This window comes from Cervus elaphus, chromosome 23, assembly GCF_910594005.1.
Source record: "Cervus elaphus chromosome 23, mCerEla1.1, whole genome shotgun sequence".
Lineage (NCBI taxonomy): Eukaryota > Metazoa > Chordata > Mammalia > Artiodactyla > Cervidae > Cervus > Cervus elaphus.
In genome coordinates, this window is record NC_057837.1 from 13,301,075 (window position 1) to 13,325,921 (window position 24,847).

The 24,847-nt window shown below is 40.0% G+C and overlaps 1 protein-coding gene across 1 annotated transcript in view; it reads left to right on the plus strand.

The window, feature by feature from the left end:
• TAF3 (TATA-box binding protein associated factor 3) overlaps positions 1 to 24,847 on the plus strand; it is a 118,836-nt gene that overhangs the window by 63,327 nt on the left and 30,662 nt on the right. Inside the window, exon 3 of the mRNA XM_043883554.1 lies at positions 20,194 to 22,022. Within this exon, the coding sequence (XP_043739489.1) occupies positions 20,194 to 22,022 (1,829 nt within the window). The remainder of the gene's footprint in view (positions 1 to 20,193; positions 22,023 to 24,847) is intronic.

The window sequence follows — 24,847 nt, forward strand, 5'->3', positions numbered from 1 at the left end:
CTTAAGATTTAGAGATGATGCATGTATAGAACCCAGTAGGGTTTGGAGTTAGAGCAGTGCTGCATGACATTTCCGCTTACATGTACAGAGAAAGGTGTTTTAAGCATTTCTAGTCCTTGCTTGTACTTGATAATGGTTTGTTCATTTATTAACATTATCCTAAATATATATACATATTTAAAACATGTATATGCTTATATTCATATATATTTATATATATATATACACTCACATACGTATCTGCATAATACTTGGGTCATTTGTTGGGTTTGCTCCCCCACCAGATGAATGCTGTGGGAATTGTATGATCCCAATCTCTGTTTACAATGTTGAGGTTTTCATGCTGTCCATTTTGTTCCGAGATATAAATGATAAAATGCATTCCTAGCCATCTTATCCCCAATAAAGTCATATTGATTTTTGTGTAGCATATAATGAAATAGAAAATAATCTCCTGGTGTCTACTCTGTATTATTCACAGAAACAATTTCTAAAGAACAAGTCTGCATTTGTACAATATAAATGCCTTATCTTGTTTACTTGACATAAACTGGCGTTTTTGAAGGCAGAAGGGAGATAAAAATCACAGTTAATTGTTGTCCTTCTTTAACATAATATGGCTCAACCTGAAAAGCCTTTTGATTTGCAGGTAAAACATTTTTGGAATAAAGCTTATCTTTTCACCATATATTTTAAGGAAACATGGTAGCACTGAAATAGAGTGCAACTGTTTTTGTCAATTTAGAAACTTAATAATTTTGTTAACAGTGATTTATACTGTAGCTAAAAAGCTCTTGGTGGTTTCCCAAATCTTAAAGCTAACTGACCTTGCATTTGAACCCAGCTGTAATGTAAACATTTTCTGGAGATGGCAAGGGCTTGGGCCAGACAATCTGGAGGATATTAGTGGTATTCTGTTTGAGGGAAGTTGGAATCCCCAGATAATTCTCAGGAGCTCTTTTTTAGGTCAGAAGCTATCTTGGACATTCTACATTTCTTCCTTCTTTCTTCGTCTTGTTAATGATGCACACTGTTCCTCTTGGAAATCTAAACTAATAAAAGACATACCTAATTGAAGCAGGACAGTAAGGGTAGTTTTATTTATAAGGTAGTTTTTCTATCCTTTCCACATTATTTAGTTGCTAAAAATTAAGAGTATTCAGACTACCATGCTTGAGGTTGCTGCCCTACTGGCTTTAAAAATTCCTACTTAGTATTCTGTTACTTATCCAAAATATTCTGTTCAAAGCTCAAACCTACATCAGTTCCCTTAGACACCTCCCCCCTTTTAAAAAACTTTCCTGAGACGAACTGAGCAGTTTTTCCAGCTTTAGGTCATGACTCATTAATGATTGTTAAGTCAGTTTAGTGGGTTGAAAATGCATTAAAATTTTTTTATAGAATTCTGCACTCACAGTGAGGGCAAGTATTATCTCACGACACTTTTGCTGTACTTATACATAGATGTGTGTGTATAAGTGTGAAGATATAGAATATTTTTTACTGTGGCTTGCCGTCAAAAAGCTTGGAAACTTAGTACCAAGAAGATTTCAGGTAAAGGTTTTATAGTCCTTTTTTTTTGTAAGTTTACATTTCAAGATGAAAACATCTTGAGTTTTCAGCTCTATGGCCAATACTGTTGTTAGTTGAATATTTTAGAAGTTTAAAAGAGAAATTTTCTGTTTTTTTGAAAGTGATATTTATTTTCTAATGTGGACATTATCCTATGGATCAAGAACTGAAATGCCAGAGCTAAGCAAAAACCATGCTTCTCTTAATTCAAGAAAGATTTAAAGATCTCATGCCAGGTCATAGATGTACTCAACTGGGTAAGGTACGGTTTTCCATCTCCCAGGAAATCACAGTCACATTTTTGTCAAGCCTAAGTTGGTGTTCATATATGTTTTATTTTTTTCTCTTTAAAAATGGTGATCTGTTTACTTAGTAAGTTCAACTCTTCGTTCAAACGCAAAGGAATTTTTACAAGGAATGTTTGTCCCTGGAACCTTGTCAGATTTCTCCAGGCTATAATTGAGTATTGATACTTCTTCCTGCTTGAATTTTTTTTCTGCTTATTAAATAAACTGTCATTGAACTAATGTTAATTATTGAATGGTTTTGGACTAGGTCTGAATTGGGGTCCCAATATGATGGATACATTTACTGCTTTTTCTGGAATCAGGTGAGGACCGATTTGTGAGTTTTAAACTTGTGCAGTTTTTCAAGTGTGATAATTGTACTGTTCAGTCTCATCCCTTAATTTCTCCAGACATTTCTTTCCTCTTTAGGAGACCATAGATGATAACCAAGTAGTACTCCAGATATCAAACAGATGCCTCAGTATCTAATTTAAAATAATATTATATGCAAATCTCCAAGACATTATAAATGACAGTGTAGTGATTAGTAATAGCTGGCTTGGTGTTTTTATGTTAAGTACTCTTTGGATAAACGTACAGCATAACTGAGATAATGACTGTGCCAGGCAAATAAGACTCATTGATTCAAAGTGATTGTTCTCTATCCTCACTTAATTGCCTTTTAAAGCAGATGACTAGCAATCCCCTGATCATGGTTTATTACTTAGTTATTCCTGTTTCAGTGTATATTTTGATTAGTTACTGTCCATAGTGAAGGACAGGGAAGGCTGGCTTGCCGCAGTCCATGGGGTCGCAGAGTCGGACACAACCTAGTGACTGAGTAACTGCCAGTTTTATATATTGGTGCATAAGAAAAGTGTTCTATTTTAAAGCAGCATTCTAGAATAATACTACTACTCCTTGAAACATTAAGAAACCAGTTCATTTTATCTCAGTTCAAATATATCACTTTAGAGAAAACAAAAGCAGATTACAATTCATAATTGGAGCCGTGTATTCTGTCATAAATAATAGGTTTATTAGGAAACTTGTATCTCCTAGCATATACATTTACACCACTTAGTAACATTGGGTTCTTTTAATATGTGTAAATCTTCCATATAAGATTTCTGGTCAGCCTGTCCAACAGTTATTTCCTCATACTACCTTTATTAAAAGTTTTTTCTATCTATGTGAGTAAACCGAAATCATTAAAATGAGCATCTTTATCTAAATCCTATTATGATTATGACAGAAATCTCCAACAGCAAAACAGTTCAGGTTGAAGGCTGACATTTTATATCCTTGATTCACGCTGTATGAACCAAAATAAAGAGTCTGCAAGAGCAGACTATCAGATGTAATTGAAAATTGCTTTGTGTCACATCTTAAGTAATAATATATGGTTTATGTGTCTGTTTATTAACCTCTTTGTCATGGATTCTGTGTGTGTATGTCATGAAAACGTACTCCTGTATACTTTGGAGGAGGGTTTTATTTATTACTGTAATCTGTAATATTACTTGCATGAAAACTAATTTTAATTTTTCTCGTGTTTACCACATCTTTATGTTTAAAGCAGTCTGAATGAGCTTCATTCTTTTCTTCTGACTTTCTTCTTATTTTTGGAGTTAGTATTACTGTGTTTTCTGTGTAGTAAAAACAAATCTTGTCTTTTTCCTTCCACCTCTAGTTGTCACATTAGTCCCTTATTGACTTAATGTTCATCCTGAATTAAATACAGTAGTTGATGCATGATAATATTTATTTTTAAGGAGTACCTTCTTACTTTAAATATAAACAAAATGTGGACCCTCTTCCCCAATTTTTTGGATTCACTATACAAATACTACTAAAGTTGATAGTTCATTGTATTTGAATAATTGGGAGGAGAATTAAATTTTTGCACATGTGTTTGGTTCTTTATACAGAAACCAAGGTTAGATATCTCAAACAGGACATCTATAAAGCTAACGTTTGATGTGATGTAATAACAAAACTGTTTATTTTCATTTTAAAAATAAAGGACCACTCCAAGATACGAAGTATATTTCATACTTGAAGTTTATGAAATTTGATAGAAACATTAAAACTAGGACAGTTAAACCATACAGTTCACAATACTTAGGCCATAATTTTGTTTAGAAAGTTCCTTTTTCTGTCAGTGTGATGAAGTTTGAGTAGCTCATGCTTACTGTTTATTAATTACTATTTTGTACTTCGTGCAAGGGTGTTTGAGAGATGAGGAGGGATGGAGAAGCCAAAGCTGGTTTTCTTGTACATGAAATGTGTTTCATTTTGTGCTGACTTGATGAGAAAATATATTGGTATAAAAACACCGAAGAAAGTGACACTTTCCTGCTAGCGTGTTCTGATTTTAAAGTACATCTAAGCAGTCTTGAGCACTTTGTCCTGTCAGGAAACTGGTCTGCCTTAGTGTCTGTGCTTCATTTATCGTTCAGGAATTTGAAATTCCCTGCAAGCCTCAGTCGTTAAGCCCAGTGACCTGCCTATCAAACCATAACAAACATAGAAGTCAAGCATGTAGGTCATTCACACATCTTCATGGGACTGTGTCTACTTCCTTTTTCTTTAACCTTTTTCAACACCAAAGTCATTTGTTTTGGTAAAGGTGAAGAGTGTACTCTCTTGGTGGTGACCCTGTAAGTGATGAAGTATTCTTTAAAAATCTATTCAGGTTATTTTTTTCTCTTTAAATATGCACAGCATTAAAGAGAGATTGGAAAGTATAAAAGAAAAACACCCATAACCTTGTATCCCAGTGCAACTGTCTATGCTTTTGGGCAGCAAAGGGTGAAGAGGAGGGAAATCAGAATTAAAACTTTGAGAAGTCCTAGTTTTCTAGTTGTCTTCTTAGTTTCATTCTATCAGAGGACACGGGTATGTCTAAATCTCACTGAAAAGGTAGGCCATTGAGAAATCATAGCTTGCTAAAGATTCTGCTTTTTGAGTAATCATGTCGATTTAGTTTCCTGCTGCTTATCTTACTACTGTTTCACTCAAACTTGATAAATAATTTTTTCAAAATTAACTTGTTTGAACGCGTAGGGCACCCGGTTGTACCCCAGAGGAGACCACTGAGGTGTGAACTAATACTGGCAACCTAGCAAGCTTCCTGTGAACCTTGGGGTAAAGCAGTTCTTATGTTGATTCGTTTTAACTTCATAAATGTATAATTAATTGCCGAGAATTGTAGTTCTTTATTGATCTTTGGAGCAGTTGTGTTCTGCTTTCAGAGTTGAACAGAGAATTTCATGTTCCTCATGTGTGTGACCACTTGGTTCCCCAGCCAGTCAAGAGTCCACGTGTATACTTGACTTCTTCACAGGGTCCCCAACGCCTACAACAGTGCCCGCCCAGGGTACAGGAAGCACTCAGTAGTTGTCAAATGAGCTAATTAAAATAGTTATACACAACAGAATTACCCTTGACCTGAATCTTAGGTATTGTGGGGGGGGGGGGTTCCATAAATGGATTTTCCATGAAATTTTACTTTGTGTTAGAAATGCCATTTGAATGCATCACGGACATTTCCAAATTGTATTATGCACTGTATTAATTTCTTAATACTGGAGTATTCCATCCAAACATACTTCACCTGCTGGCTCAAGGATGTCATTATGAATAATAATTGGTGTAATTCCTATGTGGGCAAGCAAAGCTTGTGGGACTGCCTTTATGTTAATAACTGCAACTTAGAAAAGATAAAAACTAATATTCTAATGGCTTTTGTAGACCTGCCTACCCACAGTTATCTGGGTAATAGCCCAAGACTGGCTCCCTTTCTCTTATCAGGAAATGCAAATGAAATGATCTTTTTGGCAGGTAGTTACTATTTAGTAGCTTTTGTTTTCAGGTTCAGAGAACTGTCTGGAAAATCAAAATTTTTCTTGCTTTTTTTTTTTTGGATGCTTGACCTCTAGAGAAGTAGGCATATTATAAAACTGGTTACACCATGTGGTTGAAGGCATGTGCTTATGATAAAATTTTCATCTCAAAAGGAGAATTGTTTTTTAGAGTTTCCCATTTGTTTGCTCTGTTTGAAATGTTTAGTTATCATAAGCAGTCTTTAGTTACCATAAGCAAAATTCTCATAAGCTTGAATTTAATGTAATAAAACTACATTTGTTCTGCAGTGCATAGTTAAGGGAGGCTTTTTGGGGTTTTATTGGCCTTTCAAATTTTTCTCTTTCTGCATTTTATTCAACTCAGAAGGAATTAATTTCTAAACATTAGAAAATGTTTTATACCAAGATAGGTCTTCTGTAACTTGAACTACAAAAATGTCTTCATTTTCATTAATTGAGAGATGTAAATTTTTTTCTCTGTTTTTGATCGCATTCTTCCACAATCTGTTATTGATTGGAAAATGTTTTATGTTGAGACAGGTCTCCCTGTACCTAGAACTGTAAGAATCTCCTCATTTTCATTAATTGAGAGATGTAAATTTCTTCTCTATTTTTGATCACATTCTTCCACAGTCTCTATTATTGTTATCAACTCAGTCCTTTCCAGTCAAGGATGACTGTGTGAGTTAAGACGAGCACGGGGAGTGGTTCCTCTGGGATTTAGGATTATGTGTGGCATTTTGTTTTGCTTTGTTTTGTTTTGATGTTCCACATTGCTTATCTGTGTTTTCTACTTTTCTGAAATAATAAGCCTATATTATTTAAACAATACATTACCAATAAATAAGAGTATAGAATACTGTTTATATTCATTTAAGAGTTGGGCTTAATTTCACAGTGGTCTAAAATAATAAGATGCAAAAAAAAAAAAAAATGACAAGAAAAGGGAAAAATAAACCCAATGTAAAAATATTACCCACAGTGATAAACCCAAGTAAGAAATTGAATTTCTGTGTAAATATAAAGGATATAGCTTAAGAGAAATCCTAAAAGGCTAAGCGTTACATAGGTTAGATTTTTAGGTAGGAGTCAGTAAATAGAAAAGGAAAAAAATAGGCAAATGTGTACCTACTTGAATTATGTATAACTGATTCTTGACCATCAATGAATGGGTTATGAAGGTCACATATTCCCTAAAAAACAAAGTTCGCCTAGAAAAGTAATTTTGAATAATTAATTTTGTAGTTAGTAATACTATAAATGTGTGTAATGCTGATTGATATCTGTTTTCTTAATACTGTACAATTAGCATAGGAAAATATGGGGGTTATATTTTTGTAGCACATGTAATATGTTAATATCTCTACCGGGGAAAGAGGTCTTTATCTCTAGAAATCCCACAACTTTCCCTTTCCAGAACTGTGTCTCCCAAGCCCGTGGCAGCACTACAGATATATTAATAGCATGGAGAGCCTGATGTGTCCATCACCAGCACATACTAACAGTAGCATTGTCTGGCTCTTCTGGTTGTGTTTGGTTTTTTTCTTTTTCTTTTTATAATTTAGACATTATGCTTGATTAATTCACCTAGTAACTCATGTAAGTTAAAATGTATCGAGCATTTATTATGCATCATGCATTGTCTCATTTATTTTGCTTCTCACAGTAACTCATAGTTGGTTTTATTATCATTCCCATTTTACTGATGATGAACCAGAGCATGAAGACGTCCGGTGCTGCTGCTAATCCATGGCAGACTTGGGCCTCAAACCCTAAAAATTCTGTTCTTAATCACTGTGGTGTTTCTGTTTCTGTTGACTCTAAAGTTCGTTTACGACAAAGTCCCCTTTCTCACCCTGGAAGAGAGCTTCCGTGGATACTTGAAACTGTGATTCACTGTGGGCTTGGGTCCGGGGAATTTCAGCTCCCGTTCTAAGTTCTCATAGACCATCAGAACATACCCTCCTGCATTTCTGATTACAAGAAGACTTTGTAAATAAACAGAACATGGATTATCATGGTGGTTCTAAAACGCAAGATGGTAAGTATAACTTGAAGTCTTCAAAATGCAAGATTAAGAGCCCATGTTTTCAAATCTTAGATGATGACAACATTGTACATCGTGCAGTTTAATTTTGCCAATTGATCCTAGACTGTCAGGCAACAAGTACTGCCACTGGGTACTTATTTCCTTTGTTAACAAACCTTCACAGGCAGTTCCAGGTACAAGATACAGAGAGATTACTAGTTAGTCCCCACCTTCTCAAAGAGACTGCCAGATATAAATTAGTATTTGTTAAACTGAAGTTGAACTGAATATAGCAAAAGAGAATTTCAGTAAAATGGAAACGTAATCAGCCTTTACTCATCTAGAGGGCGGGCAGGAAGAGGATTCTTTGTAGTGAGAGGTGAGGAAGTTACAAGGAACCAGCGGAGGGCATTTCAGGCAAGTGGTTGGGGCACTTAGGAAAGAGTTGAAGAGTAAATAAGTGGCGAACTGGAACAATCAGGGGAAAACTCCTTTTTTGGAGCAATTTGACGAAGGACTGAGCACCCTCTTCTGTACTCTGATGGTTCCCTAGCTTCCCTGAGCTCTCATTTTCTTGTGTGTCTTCCCAGCTCGACTGAATTTCTTGGGGTTGGGAAATGCCTGTTGTCTGAGTTTTTAAAATCTTGGGTGTTTCGTGATCGAGGATTGTGAACGTATTTGTAAGCAGTGAAGAAGAAAGACAACAGTATGTGAGGAACATGGCACTGTGTTCCTGCTTTCTTAAATAACATTTAACTTTAGAACATACTTTGTTTTTAATAGGTCCATTTCAATTGCATCTTGTCACTTCCCCCGAAGTGTCACACTGAGTACAGCTTCAAGGAGTCGGGGGCGTTTGTTCTGAGGTCAGTTTCTTCACAAATGGGGTTGTGTCATATGACTCCTCTTCAGTTATATTTCAAAAGGTGGCAGGTTGACGTTTTTACTAGTTCTATAGTGTTCTGTTAGTTATGTTCTTCTAACTCATAATTCCGATTTGGAAGCAATCCCTTTGAGAGTCAGAGAAAAGGAGTCAGCCTCAGACATCCATGGGGATACATACATTGCCTTTTATAGTTCTCTGTAGGGCTTCCCATATACAGTGAGTCAACAAATATTCCTTATCTGAAGAGGTACTTTAAGGTAAACATTTTACTATCAAATATATTTTTAATCCATTTGCTTTAATTGGATTTCATTGGCATATATATAAGACTCATCTCTGGGAGTTCAGGGATTTTTTTCAGCCTAAAATTATAGCACTTATTTTTCAGCCAGAAACATTTTTTACTGTGTTTACATATTTGTATGATGTTGCTTCACACAGGTAACAGGAAACCGTGTTGATGAGAACAGGATGTTTGTGTTGATGTGCCTATAAACCCTAAGCTTTGTCTTTCTTTAGTTAAACCAGGTTCTAGAGAAAACTTCAAGGATTCTAACAAAGTCCTAGGTTATGCCAACCGAGACTATCTTGGGGGCCAGTCTGTTCCAGGCTTCCCAGTGGGGGCTGCAGGTGGAGATCCCTAGAGGAGCTGGGGATATGGTGACTGTGAAGTGGCCCCATGAGGATGAGGTTATAGTGGGTGATAGCCTCACGGGGATGAGGCTATGGGGCTCTAGATCTGATGTTTTTGGAAAGGCAGAATATTTAGATCTCTAGGTTTTTATTTTCTTGGCATTTCTGGATTCTCAAATCCTGGCAGCTAACTGAAAATGTTTAGAAACATTATATACCCCCTCCTGTTCGCTGCCTCCCTCAAAAGACACTTCTAGAATCTTCTTCTCTCAACAGGACTGTGACCGCCTGTAATGGTCTCTATCAGCTGACTCAGGCCCCAGTCATTCCCCCACCCCCGGGCCACCACGCTTGCCACCCAGCTTTTCTCTGTGCCCCTGTTTCCCCCCGTCCCCGCCAAGTCTCTTCTCAACACAGTGGCTCTTGGGGTTCTGCTGAGACCATGTGTCAGTTAGGTTTTGTTCTTCTTGTCCCGCGAGCCTGCTAAGTACTGTGCCCAGGCTCTGGACTGTGGCTTTTCCAGGCTCCTGGAGCCAAAAACCAACTGTCAGGCTCACCTCCTGGTTCTTCTTCTGGATCGCAGTCTGACAAGTACAGGCTTCCAAGTAACTCTCTGATGGCTTCAGAGAGATGGAGAGAGTGGGAGGTGGGAGAGGCGGGGCTGGCAGGCAGGTCTTCTGTGCTCGGGCTCACCAGCTGCCCCCTCGGTGGCCACTGCCCGAAGCAGACCTCCTCCCTCTGCTCCGCTCACATTCACTTTCTGTTGGTGGGTGCTGCGCTTACTGTTTGCTTCTGAGAGCCTTAGCACTCTGCTTATTGTCTATCATTGCAGACTGTCTTGTTTTAAATGATACGTGTGGTTCTCAGCTTGTAACTTTCCCATAGGTGAGCATGTTGAAGGTCTTTACTTGAGTCCTTAGCACTGGTGCCCAGCGTATAGTAGGTGCGCAGCAAACTGGCGAATGGAAGCGCCCCTTTTGCTGACCTTTCCACGTGGCTTCCAGACCTTACACCCTGCTAGCTTCCGGGGGCATCTCTGAGCTGCCAAACTCAGACACTTTCCAGTTTTCTCTGAGCTCAGAGCTTGCAGATGGTAGGTACTTGGTAAATTAAACGCATGATTTGTGCCTCTTGGGTTTTTTGTTTGTTTTTTTCCCTGGTGCCTACTAGAGTTCTAGAAGAAACTAAAGGTAAGCAAACATGAGCTCTTTGGGTTTTCAGCTTTCTTCAGGATGCATTCCAAAGCAGTTTCTAGTGAATTTGGAATCACTGTCTCTATCATTCCCATCTGTTAGTAAGGGTAATCAAGAGCTGACATAACTGATGTGCTTTATTTGGAGGATAAGCAATGAAAAAAGACACATTCCCCCATTGTAGACTACATTTGAGTCTGTTGACCATCCTCGGGTTCTTTGTATTTTGAAAATTGGGTGGATTTTCTTGTTCTGTCTGCATTTGGTACTAAGGGGAGAACACAAGACTGTGAATCCATTCATGAAATATGCTTTTAAAGTTATTCACTTTTTTTTTAAAATGTTGGTGCGTGTGAGAGAAAACAGAGGTAAAGAGAGAAACTAACTTATTTAGGCATGATTGTTAATTTTCTTTTATTTTCTGTTTACTTATCGCTTTGGATAAATATACTGGAATACTGCCAAAAATTCAGGTGGCTGAATACTAATTTTGTTGAAATTGGATGGAACAGCCATCCCCTGCCAATTTTCTGTCTAAATTATGCAGAAATCTGACTCTTGCAAGACAGAAATCTGGTAAAAAATAGAGTCCTAATTTTCTAGTTAGTCAGTAAGACCTTCAGCAGACTAATTATTCTTGTTTCAGCTTTTCTTTTTCAGGTAGCGAAAGAAATCCAAGAAAAAGGAAATCCAGTCCAAGTTGCTAGCCATTTTTCTCCTGTGACCCAAATGTAGATTTGTGGGGTTAAAGAACATGACATTCACAATTTGTCTGGTGCAGAGCAGCACTGAGCCTCAGAAAACAATTAGTGCATCTTTCAGACGTATGGTAGTTACTGAATAATTACTCAAATAATGGTCAGTAATGGAATACAAAGGGTTATCTCTTAGCTAATCCTTGAGTAATGGAATTGGTGTATCTCTGATTTTTCTCTCGGCCTTCCAGGGTTCAGAAGAATGAGACAAAAGTGATTATGGGAACTAGAGGGAGCCACTGGAGGCCAGCGACGAAAAGGAGACCTTATCTGAAGCAATTAATCAAGAAACTCATATTGTGGGACAATTATTCAGAGCTAATTCTAAAATAGCTTCAGAGCCCCAGGTCTTGGGATATTTCTTCCAGAGTTTTGTCAAGGTCATTTACAGCACAGGAGCAACCCTGCATTAGAATAAAGGTTTGGTTAAGAGCATGTATACTCCGTACCTAGAAGCCTGTGCAGTGTAAAGGCATAGCGTCAGTCATCAACTACTTAATGTAGTTGTTAGTTTTTACTTTGTTTTTATGGTAGCAAACTGTGAAAAATAGAATGAGGTATCATCCCAAGGATAAACGGCCTTTCTTGATCCACTTTCTTTAAGTACGTTGGCCTCTGGCACGTGCCTGTTTGCTTCACTGTGTAAACTGGGAAAGCAGTGCTGCTATGCAAGCTCAGTGACTTTTTACATGTGTGTATTTTCATATAATAATTGATCTTCTATTGAGTGTGGTTGTGTTCAATCTGACTAGTCCTTTAGCATTTTTCCCCCTGAGTGGCTAGAGAACTGTTATTTTCTCAGGAGTCTGGTCTCCGCCAATATGTCACTTCCTCAGTGAATGTTCTGTCTAAAATAGCCCTTTCCCTCCCCAGACATGTGATCCTGTTTTATGAACTTCTGAGCACTTAATCACTATGGAATATTGTTTATAGTTATTAGTTGCCTATCCACTCTACCGACATGTAAAGTCTCTGGGAAGGGAAACCTTGTCCTTTGTTTACTTAGGTCCGTGTGGCCTGCTGTACATTGATCATAATAAACATTTGCTGGGTAAAGAAAGGAATGAATGAATGAAATGGTCTTTATCTTCTTACCCTTCTGCCTTCCCACTTCCACCTCCACCACCACTGTTTCTTCGGTGTTTCGAAAAAAAACCACCACTGTTTTTTTGGTGCATGGCTGACAGGACACTTGGGTTGTGCATGTTTCTAACTGAGTCCAAACATGGCGACACCCTGCCTTCTTATTTCAACTCAGACTGTCGACGGGTGTGCTTTCTATTTGTTGCCATGCTTCTCGCATTGTTGGCTTGCTGTTGGTGATTCTGCTCTCCAGAGTGGCCCCCAGGCAGGATGCTGACTGGCGCTCCCAAATGCAAGAAGGCTGCGATGCGCTAATGGTGAGAGCGGAGTGCTCCATGCAGCCGTGGTCATAGAGCCGTCGGCAGGGAGCTCACTGTGAGGGAGTCCACATGTGTGTTAAATGAGATGTCTTTAGACAGAAACACACATGAAGCGAGATTACATATGGATCTGCTGTCAGAGATGTGACCAGGGCCTCTGAGGAACCTAGCCTTGTATTTCCTCTGGGAACAGTGGTTCAGTCTTCACTAATTTAGTATTTGCAGCCCCTTTGTAGAATGTAACCGCCACAGATCACACAAATCTACTGTTCATGTGAACACATAATTAATATGTTGCTATGTGGCAAGCCACCTCAGAGATTAGTGGCTTAAAATTACTGTTGATACTCACTCATAATCCTGCAAGTTGGCATTTGGGGTTGGCTCAGCAGTGCGGTTCTTCCGCTGGGTGTGGATATACTTTTTCCATCAGTTAGTATGGTCCATGGGGTTGCAAAGAGTCAGACACGACTGAGAGACTTCACTCACTCAGTGATCAGTGGCCTCCCTTGTATGTCTGACGGGTGTGACCAGGGCTCTGAGCGATGCATTTCTCACCTCCTAGAGTCTAACCCAGGCTCATTCACACTAGGGGGGTTGCAGGTCTCCCAGGAGCAGCAGGAGGGCAAGCCCCAGTCTGCAAGTGGTTTTCAGTCCTCTGCCGTCACTGTTGCCAACTCTGATCCATCAGCCACGGCAAGTCACGCAACCACCCAGATCAAGTAGGCTCCACCTCCTGCCGAGACCTAGAGTCACCCATAGAAAGGGCATTGGGGCATTGGGACAGGGAGGAAGGGATCCCTCTGATACTCAGAAGCCAAAGAGGCAGTGCTGACTATTACCTGGAATGGGCATGAAAGGAAACAGAAATTCAGAAAGACTAAGCAACCACACCACCAGTGGTGGGCAAAGGCAAGTCACACAACACTGCATGATGGCAGAGTTTCTCTTCTCTGTCTTTTCCCTTCTGATAGACCACTGGCTGATTTAACTTGTTTGACTAGTTCTGGGGATGGAGAATCCGCAGTAAGATTAGCCTCATTGCTACAGGAGAGCAACAACTGCCGTCATCTCTCTCGGAAAGGATTCCATACCCTGTGCATAGTCTTAACTGTCGTGAGTGTAAGAACGTCCTGGTGGAAGTGACTTGTGAATGTGTGGGGCTCGATTGTGGATTTGATCTGCACGAAAGGCTTACATCCTAGGATATGGAATCTTAGTTGTAATAGAATTTATTCTGAAAAACTTAAAGGCAGATGATTAAAATATTAGAGATATTGACATTGTCTGGAGAGATCTCCTTGTATTTATTTCTTTCAAAAAAAAAAACAAAACACAGTATTACCATAGCTAGGCCCTATTATGCTGTTGTAATCATAGTTGCACCAAGAAGGGTGATTAACGATAGCAATTTATTGTATCTGAGGAGGAGAGAAAATAGGAGATGTTGTTGTTATCATAAATCATATCATAAATAACCCAGAAGAAGCACTCAGAGCGCCCGTGTGGTGTCAGCAGCCAGCCCTCTCAGGCGCGCTCGCCCAGGGTGTAGCCATAGAAACCCCAAAGTCATACTGTTATCTTGGCCTCGCTGCAGTTATGTGATACAACACTATTAACATATAGATTAGGCCATTTATAATACCAGGTGTCATTTCAGGTTGGCCTGCTTATATAGCATTTTAGTTTTTTATTGTGCCAAATGTTAGTGAAAAAAGTGCTTTTCTGCAGGTCAGTGTATATATAGGTATTTGTAATGCATCAGCTTCACTCTGCTATTAATTTATTGTGTTATTGATTGGTTGTACTGTATGAATTGTCATGGCCTAATTGTCTTGTCTTTGTTAGTAATTTCATTTCTTTTTCAGGAAAATAGCTTGGTTTTGATAATACCTACGCACTCATACATGTTGAGCTGTGTTTTAAAGGGTCTAATTTCAGTCACGTCATAGACAGGACAATTTTTAAAGTATCTTATGAAGAGACAGATGGGCTGCAAAAAATTGTTTTGTCCTCATTTGGAACTAAGAGAAAATGTTGGCTGGACTGGGTGGTTTTAATGCTGCTACTCTTCCTGCATTTCCAAGGTGTCCCGTGTCTGCCTGACATTCTCCAGCTGCCCAAGGTCTTTGTCCTCGCCCCATAGCATCCCGCTAGAGCCTGGCCCTCCTCAGAGCACCCTGGGTACCAGACCCTCTCCATCCTCAGCATTCCATCAAATTGCTTCACTGAAGTTTCACTTATTCAGAGTCTCCTCACCTCAAAAAGTAGGGTAGACTCAATCATTTGTCAGGCTTACAGTCTTAAAAATATTCCAGCAGCAGTATTTTAAAAAATACAGCCCTTATCCAAGACATGAATCAAGTGGTCAGAATGCCAAGCTCTGAGGCGTGTGATCAGAGAGATATTTAGGGGCAAAAGGGCTCTGTCCTGCCCTGTAGAGCACCCCCCTGCATGTGGAGATGGCCCTAATATTAGAAATCTTCAGTTCTTTGAAGCAGGAGTCAGATGTCAATCTTATATTTTGCAGATGGGGCGACTCAGGTCTGAGAAAGTAAGTGGGCTGTCCTGGGTCGAGTTGCGGCTCTGGAAACAGGCCCCAGAGTTCATTTCCATCAAGCTTCCTCTATGATCGACCTTGGGGTTTCTGTTCCCATGTCCCTGGATGTGACAGCTTGGGTACCGTAGGCCAGTGACTGCCACAGCACTTGAATCAGTGGCCACACAGTGTGGTGGCTTCTTCAGGATAGGAAGTCGTGTCTTATTTGTATGTTCCTAGGACCTAACGAGGTGCTTGCTCTGCTGGTGTTTACAAGGCTCTTGGAAGGTGAACCAATAAATGAGTGATGAGTAAGGAGTAAATGAATGAATGTAAGTAGTATTGAGTCACTCCAACTGGTTGTAATAAACATACCTAATATATAGAAAGATGTGTTCTGAAAAGTATCCATTTTAAATGAATCTTTTCATATCTATTATGAAAACATTAGTATGCATAACTTAATTAGACAGTGGGAAAGTTTGTGTCATTGTTGCTAGAAATTAATTTCTGCATGTACATTTCTAAAAAATCACAAGAAATCTAGTTTTCAGTACATTTAGTTTTTGGTGAGATGTACAGGTAGCATTTTATTGTCCTTATAAAGTTCAGAAGCACAAGTATATTTTCTGCTTGAGATCATGCATCTGTATAGTTAATGAGATAAAAACCTTTCATGCCCATGCAAACAATTTCCTAACATCCATCAGCTTTTAAGATTATAGTATTTCTTTAAAGGCATTTATTATTCTGGTTTAAAAGATTTTTCTTAAAAAAGATGTTCTTAACCAATATTTTTAATAACTTAGAAGTGTGTTAGTCATTCAGTCGTTGTCTGACTCTTGTAATTCTGTGGACTGTAGTCTGCCAGGCTCCTCTGTCCATGGAATTTCCCAGGCAAGAATACTGAAGTGGGTAACCATTCCCTACTCTAGGGCATCTTCCCAACCCAGTGATTAAACGCTGGTCTCCTGCATGGGCAGGCGGGTTCTTTACCATTGAGCCACCTGAGGAGCAGGTACACTTGCATGTGTTAGACCAAAAAGGTGGCTGTAGAGAAGTTTGGGGAAGAAACATGTTTTGCTTGTTACTTCCCTGGGAAATGTAGGAAGTGTGGATTATTTATTTGTGTCATCAATGAAGGAAGTTGGAGTGGTGTTTGTAGTGTCTCCCCAACTCCGCTTAATATCTATGGAATTTTTAAAACAATGGACAGCAATATAGATCCATTTGTTTTCTTACATATCATTAAAAGAATCTGACAATTGTTCTGCACTAGCAAAATATTGATTTGGTAAATATGGGTAAAAGCTATTTGTGAGTAATTTGTAGCACTTAGAACTTTTCTATAAGTTTGAAATTATTTCAAGTTGAAAAATGTTCACAATCAAATGTTGACTTGAGATCATTGATTGTTTAAAGAGAGATTAACTCCATCTTTTTCTGCATGTTGTAATATTCTGCTACCAATTAAATATATTTTAAATGATATTTCTAACTGTGCTGAATCATTCATATTATTGCCTGTTGTTCCCTTTTTGACAAATGAAAAAGTATTGTTACATATGGACAACGTTTGACAGAATGAGAAGTTACTTCTTAATATGTCAGGTTTTTACTTAGATTGGATTATAGTGTTCACACATTTTAGTGAATTTATATGAAGAGTAAGGTTCTTGGTAGTGGACATGAATCTCTCCCAGTAATTTAACATTAAAAAAAAATAATAGGGGTTCCTACCCTGGTTTATATGTTGTTCTTCATATGTCATTTTTTATGGCCTTTTTTTTCTCTTAGAAGTGTAGGACTTAATCATAATTTATGGTAGTCTTTGATGAATGACAGTGCTAGTAGTCAGTTATAACACATATCAACATTTTGAGTAAACCCTCTCACAAAGAATAATCAGATCAAAAGTCATCTGTTACCTTTATCCAAATCTTAGCATGAGCAGGAAGGGAAACACCAGTTTTGTAAATAATTCCAAACCCTACCTTTGGCAGCATGACCGTAACACTTCCAGAGAACTAGCCTCCTTGAGTAAAATTTCTGTTATCCTTCCAGAGTCTCCCCAACAGCTCCAGACCGCTCTCACTGCTGGATGGAGTTATTAGGGCAGATGACCGCAGTGATTGTCCACTTGACCTGGAGATGCTAACTCTGGACTTGCCCTGTTATGTGGTCTTAGAGAGATTATAGTGAGGAGAGCTGTTTTTTTTTTTTTAATCTTCTCAAAAAGGATTGTAAAGTCAATTTTAAAAGGTATATCTCTATTATTGTTCATTGTTATTATTTAGTGGTTTGAATACTTACCCAACTCTAATTAGCAATTACTTTTCACTGTCCTCACAAGATAAGCAATACTAGGGTATCCCCATCTTCTCGATCAAGGACCTGAAGCACTGAGAAGTCAAAAAGAACTTATTTTAAATGTCACAGTAGTTTTCCTTGAACTAGTTTTTTTTTTCCCCAATATTTGTTTGTCACATGGATGCAGAAGAGTCTTTCCCTCTAGTTTAAACATTTTTAAACAGTAGAAAGTGAGTTCTTAGTTCTCTGGAAATAAAAAAATCTTTAAAATACTTCTCATATTAAGTAACATCACCTATTTGACTTTGGAGCACAGCTTCTGTTCTTGTATCTATATTTGTGTTAAATTAGAAAGAGTTGTGACTCAAATTTTTTATACTATTTTTTATACCTTTGTGTAGTAACATGTCAAAAGATCAGGTATCTTGTAATATTAAACTTCTGTTAACCGAATTATATGCTATTTTATAATAAAGCTGTTTTCATGGATAAGTATAGGAAAATGCTAAAAACCACTTTTAGGGCACTTTCCAGATTTTTTATGAATTGTGCTCATTATACACATACACACAATGAGCACTTCCTTGCCAGTCACCTGTAATCAAGCTGAAATTAACCTGCAGGGGGGAGTTTGGGTGACAGTAGAGAATAAACCATTCAGTAGCTATTACATATTTATCTTATTCCAAACTCTTAGACCACAGAATTAAAATAACTCATGTAATAGAAAACCAGACACTAATTATGCAGAATCATCAATTAAGTCTGTGTTTGAACAAGCATAAGCTAGATCAGTTGTATTCATTTGTTTGCATTTTGTAATATTTTAAAAATAAAATATATTTGCTTAAGTGGAAAACTTTCAGTACCAGGAGAATGGATAAATAAGCGTGGTACATTTTTATAATGGTGAAAATGAACCTGCATGGACATAGGAGATGCCCAGAAACATATTGTTAGGGGGGGAAAAGAGCTGAAAGATATTATAGTATGATACCACTTACATAAAGTTCAAAAACAAGTCACTGCATACAAATGTGGTAAAACTGTACAGGAAACAAGGGAAGGACAGTAAAAAGAAGAGGAGTTACCTGGAATGGGGTGGAGTGGAGAGAGGAGAGCATCCATCAGAAAGTGACCAAGGGGCGTCTTGATGGTGCTGCTAGGGTTGTCTTCTTAAAGTTGGGTGGTGGTTTTACAGGTACCCATTCATCGTTATGCTTTACGCCTTGCATGCAGTCACACTCTGTTATGTATCTGTTTCTAATTCAGAAAACTGTTATAAATATTTTCACACTTTTCCTGTTCTTATTAAAGTTTTATTAAAGTCTTTCTCTTCCAGCAAAATTCCCTCTTCCATTTTGATTAATTTTGATGCCACCATTGAAGCTTTCTTATAAAATCTTTAAGTGTAAAATATTTGTAAATTAAATTAATTTTTAAGTATTTTTATAATTCACTTATATTCCTCTAAACGACATAAAGCTTCTAGATGCATATAAGTTAATAGGGACTGGAAATAAAAACATGAAAATTAAACATTAAAAATAAAATAACAGAAATGGAATAATCCTCCCTAGCTGGTGGAGACCCACTTTGAATCAAGCATTATGTTAAAAAATTTTTTTCACTTAAATGTAAGCAGCCATCATAAATTTTTTAATACTTTCTGAGTTTCTTATACAGTTTCCTTGTGCCCCCCTCCATCTCTGCGTCATCTGTTCCTTCATCCTGTACTTCTTCATTCCCAGTCTCCAAATATCCAAAACACTACCTCATTTGTCAGGTCTTTTCCCGGTCTTGACACAGAGGTGATCTGTTTCTCCTTTGAGCTGCTTTGACACTTGGTCTGTCTCATGGTCCTGATCACTTGCCACATGCTGTCCACCTGCGCGGTGTCTCCCGCTGAGCTGTAAGGTCTTTTAGGTTGTGGTTTATTCCTGACTTCTTCCAGTAGCCCTTTCAGCCTTTATCATCGTGCATGGTAGATGCAGCGTAGTTAATATTGTGCGGGAGGAAAGAATATGACCCCACAACAACTTGGTCAGGTTGGCAGGGCAAGTAACATTAGCCCCTTTTGAGAGGTCAGAAAACAGCCTCCGAGAGGTTGAGAGACTGCCTCGGGCCCATTGCTCTGCAATGCCTGCACGCCTGTGGAAACACCGCATCTCTAAGGCCAAGCTGAGTGTCTTCCATGTCACCACACCACTTCTCAAAGTGGCTGTCCTCAAGTCAGCAGACGGGAGAAAGAAGTAGCATATGAACTATTAAAAAGTATTCTTTTCTGTCATTTCTGAGGTTAGTAGTTTACATGCTAACCCATCTCTTGGTTTTGAGAGGGGTGTGTGTGCGCGCATGTACACAAGAGGAAGAGAAGAAGAGAAAGGCAGTATTTAGTCAAGTTAGGAAAAGAATTAAGGAAGCAGACGGCAAAGAGGAAGTCCTTAGCAGACTTCAGATCCTGCATTTAGGGCCACGTCGCTCAGAAGGAAAACAGTTCATATGTCTCCTGTCACTGGTCGCCACTCCTCAAACAAAGACAGCACACGTATTTGGAAGGTCCTAGAAAACTTAACCACTCTACTCTCTAACAACTGTCAATAATTTCCTTTCTTTCCTAGAAATCATGTCTTGAAGTGTTGTTGTTTTTTTTTATCCTTAGGGTATTTTTTTAGTATATATATTCTAATAACACTTCTTTTTTCTTCCTTCCCCAGAAGAAGAAGAGGAGCAGGTGCCCACAGATGGAGGCACATCAGCAGAAGCCATGCAGGTTCCCTTGGAAGAAGACGACGAGCTGGAGGATGAGGAGATTATTAATGATGAGAACTTCTTGGGTAAGAGACCTCTGGACAGTCCGGAAGCTGAAGAAATGCCCGCGATGAAGCGGCCACGCCTCCTGAGCACCAAGGGGGACGCCCTGGACGTGGTGGTACTGGAGGCTCGAGAGCCACTCAGCTCGCTGAACCCCCAGAAGATCCCTCCCATGCTGTCCCCCGTCCACACCCAGGACAGCACGGACCCAGCTCCTCCATCACCAGAGCCGCCAATGTTAGCTCCAGTGGCAAAATCACAGATGCCAACTGCAAAACCATTGGAAGCAAAGTCGTTTACACCCAAAACAAAGACTAAAACCAGTTCTCCAGGACAGAAGACGAAATCACCCAAAATGATTCCGTCACCAGCCATGGTCGGAAGTCCTATTCGGTCTCCAAAAACCATATCCAAAGAAAAGAAATCTCCTGGACGTTCCAAGAGCCCCAAGAGCCCCAAGAGCCCCAAGGTCATGACTCACATTCCCCAAGTACCTGTCAGACCTGACACACCCAACAGGACTCCTTCAGCCACAATAAGTGAGAAAATCAGTAAAGAGGCTATTCAGGTGAAACAGATACAAGCACTGCCTGATGCTGGGCGACTGAACAATGAGAGTCAGCTCAGAAAGGCTGTCATCACTGACAAGACCATTGACGACTCCATTGATGCCGTGATCGCACGGGCTTGCGCGGAACGTGAGCCCGATCCTTTTGAGTTCTCTTCTGGGTCCGAATCAGAAGGAGACATTTTTACCAGCCCTAAGAGAATTTCAGGTTCAGAATCTGCTACCCCCAAAGCCTCCACCTCCTCCAATAATTTCCCCAAGTCCGGGTCCACCCCTCTGCCTCTTTCAGGTGGAACTTCAAGTTCGGACAATTCGTGGACAATGGACGCATCCATCGACGAGGTGGTTCGGAAGGCCAAGATGGGGACCCCTCCTAGCATGCCCCCCAGCTTCCCTTACATTTCCTCCCCTTCGGTCTCTCCTCCCACCCCCGAGCCCTCGCACAAGGTGTACGAGGAGAAACCCAAACCACCCGCCTCCTTGGACGTCAAAAAGAAGTTGAAAAAGGAACTGAAGACGAAGATGAAGAAGAAAGAGAAGCAGCGAGATAAGGAGAGGGACCGGGACAAAAGCAAGGAGAAAAGCAAAGAGAAGGAGAAAGGGAAGGAGAAGGAGAAAGACAGGGAGGCCAGCAAGGAAGCCAAGTATCCCTGGAAGGACTTTCTCAAAGACGAAGAGGCAGATCCCTACAAGTTTAAGATAAAAGAGTTCGAAGATGTGGATCCAAAAGCCAGGTTGAAAGATGGGATGGTGAGGAAGGAAAAGGAGAAGCACAAAGACAAGAAAAAAGACCGAGAAAAGGGCAAAAAGGACAAAGAGAAGCGGGACAAAGAGAAAGCGAAAGAGAAAGGCCGCGAGGAGAAGCTGAAGGCCACCCCGGCCCCTCTGGTCCTGCCCCCCAAGGACGTGGCGCTGCCCCTGTTCAGCCCCGCCGCCGCCATGCGCATCACGGCCGTGCTGCCCTCCCTGACGCCCGTGCTCCCCGAGAAGCTCTTCGAGGAGAAGGAGAAGCCCAAGGAGAAGGAGAGGAAGAAGGACAAAAAGGAGAAGAAGAAAAAGAAGGAGAAAGAAAAGGAGAAGGAGAAGAAGGAGAAGGAGAGGGAGAAGGAGAAGCGCGAGAGAGAGAAGCGGGAGAAGGAGAAGGAGAGACACAAGCACGAGAAAGTAAGCGCCTTACCTTCGGGGCCCTTTGAACCCTGTCCCGGTGCGAGACGCAGGCAGAGCCAGCAGCGGTCTGTCCGCCCCGATGTAGATCACCCGCGGCTTCACCGGAAGCTGGCCTGTAATGTGTTTACAAAACTTAATTTTAATTCTCAAACCCATGAACCTGTCATCAGCCTCCCCCTCCCCCCGTACACCAGAAAACATTCAAAATTCATAGCCTGAGAGGAATCCAATCCACAGGCCATCATATCTCTGTTAGCCTCACTAATCTCTGGCTAGTTTAAAAAGATCCGTAATCTCTTCAATTGTAAATAGTATTTTTCTTTTTTTTTTTTTTACAATTATCAAGTCTGCTGCATACCGATCTGTACCCAAATAGCAGATACCTGGAAAAAGCAGCACCTCGTTTTCTCAGAGCAGGCGAAACCATGGCCCTGCCCTCCTAAGAGGACAGCAAGGTCCATGGGTCCTCGCTCCCTCACGCGGCTCTCTGCTTGGTGAGCCGTTTTGCAAGTATTTAAGGTCATGCCTATCTTCTACTTTCTGTAACACGTCTTATCCTTCTGTTTTCTGCTTTAATAAGATGAGGACACATCTTTTGAGTATCTAGCTCATCTGACAGCCTGGTTAGTGGGGAGAAACTAATGCTGAATATTTTCCATGTAAGTAGCTCAGGCTTCCATAGGACACAGTCTAAGAAACCGATGAATTGATACATCCTGCGGGAAGGACCTTGAGTCCTGGGGCACAGGGTGTGACCTCTGCCTTGAGAGCTTTGCTCTCTCCCCACCATGCTTTGGATTACAGTGGTTGACTGGTTGATCAGACAATTTCTTTTAAACTTTCTTAAAAAGTGTCCAAGTATTCCTGCTGCCATACACACAGACCCTCAAAGAGCCTCTCCCTGCCCTCTGGGAGCGTCCCTCTTTGAGGCTGGCTACAAAATCATACCCAGTAATTTTTCCCACATGGTAAAGTGTGCTGTATTTGACCTACAGCAGCTCCATAATCCATACTCCTGCACTGATTTTCATTTCAGACTTAACTGGGAAAATTAGTTTAGCTGATGAGCTCACCAGGATAATCTCACATTTTCCTGCCTAACTTTATTCTTTCTCTGTTCCCCTTGGCTATTATTCTAAAACAGAAGGAAGTAGAGTGGAAATTCTGAAATTAATAACTGAACATCAGCAGGTTAACAAGACACAGAAATCCAACTCTTTTTTTGTCCATTTTTGAAATCGCTTTATTATTGCATTATTTTTCCGTGGTACCTGGAAGATTTTAAAGCACCTCCACATGCCTTAGTTTCTCCCCTGACACCCATGTGACATGGGTCCCATGGGTATTGTTATCAACATTTATGGATGAGACATAAAGATGTCTCATGTTTATGGATGTTTATGTTTATGGATGAGAAACAGCCTGAGCGACTTGTCCAGGGTTGAGGTCACAGCCAGCAAGAGCCAGGTCCTTTACACACAAAAGTGACTTCCCGTTTTGAAATGTTTACGGTAGTTAGCTGCTTGTCCATTAGGTACATAGTAACTTGGCAGAGGACCCCTTAGCAAATTAAGAGTACACTTGCTTTCATCACCATCTCAGGCCTGGAAAGTCCATGGTGGGGGACCTAACACGTCAGGTTAGCTGGTAAAACGACCCCTGCCTTTGGGAAGGACCAGTCCCTCAGACCATCGTCGTTGGAGGCTCAGTTACAAGCCACACAGATTTCACCTAACAGAGGTAATCAGGTCCTTGTATCAGTTTTGATGGTTATGGAGCAGTTTTTAAAGATAAAAACTTATCAAAATCAGCCAGGAGGGCTTTACAATTAATAAACGTTGCTGTCTTTGGAGTTAAGCCCGAGTTCCCACCCCGACCTTTCCAGCCTGTGAGCTTGGGCGCCTGGGCAACTCGGGTGACTGTAGCCCTCCTCACCATGTTCCCTGGGGCAGCCTGCTGTGCTCACTTTAGTCTGACTTCTCTGCATGTATGTAAGACTAAGTGGGGTTGAAGAGTGGTCTCCTCGGTTCGAACCTCTTGATAAAAGGTCCCCGGCGTCTTACCTTTCTGTTGTAAGTATACTGTTGACTCATTTCCATCGTGTTCTCATCAGCTTCCATGATACACTAGTGAAATGAGGGGCTTTCAGTAAATAAAATCTAACCTCAGTAAGAAGGGGGGGCAGGGAATAGGCCCTTCCTGTTTCTTATAACTGTCTGTTCCACAAGGAAACTAGTAACTTCATGTTAAATGAGTCTGTTTGAGTTTATAGATGCTTCCTCAAGCCCACACCCAGGGCTATGGAGGCACGAACTGAACTCTTTTACCAAGAGCCCGAATGCTGTTTCATTGTCCCCACTGGACCACAACTGCAGATCTTATGTCCATCTGTTTAATTTTTAAACAGTTTATCAGTGTTAGACTATGTTTCTGAATGGAAATAATGTAAAGACCTTCATTGTTAAGAAAGACAGCAGAGTAGTTACCAGTTGACATAGTTGAGCATCTAAAATGTTAGGTTATTAAATTCAGCTTTCCACCAGTACTATTTTGGGGTGTTTCTCTGATATATTACCATAGATAGCTATCTGAACCAGTGCTGGCTGAACTTGCTGCCAGTGGCACACATATTTAGGTTTGTGTGTGTGTGTGTATGTTTAATGAAAGAAATTTAACATTAAAAAAATAGAAAGTAAAAACTTGGCCAGATTATATTGACAAAGCTGCCCATTACCTTTGCAGAAAGTCCCTGTCAGAAGATAAACTTTAAAGCTGGAATGCATGAAAGAGTTCCAAGATAGAATTTAAATTTAAACTGATTC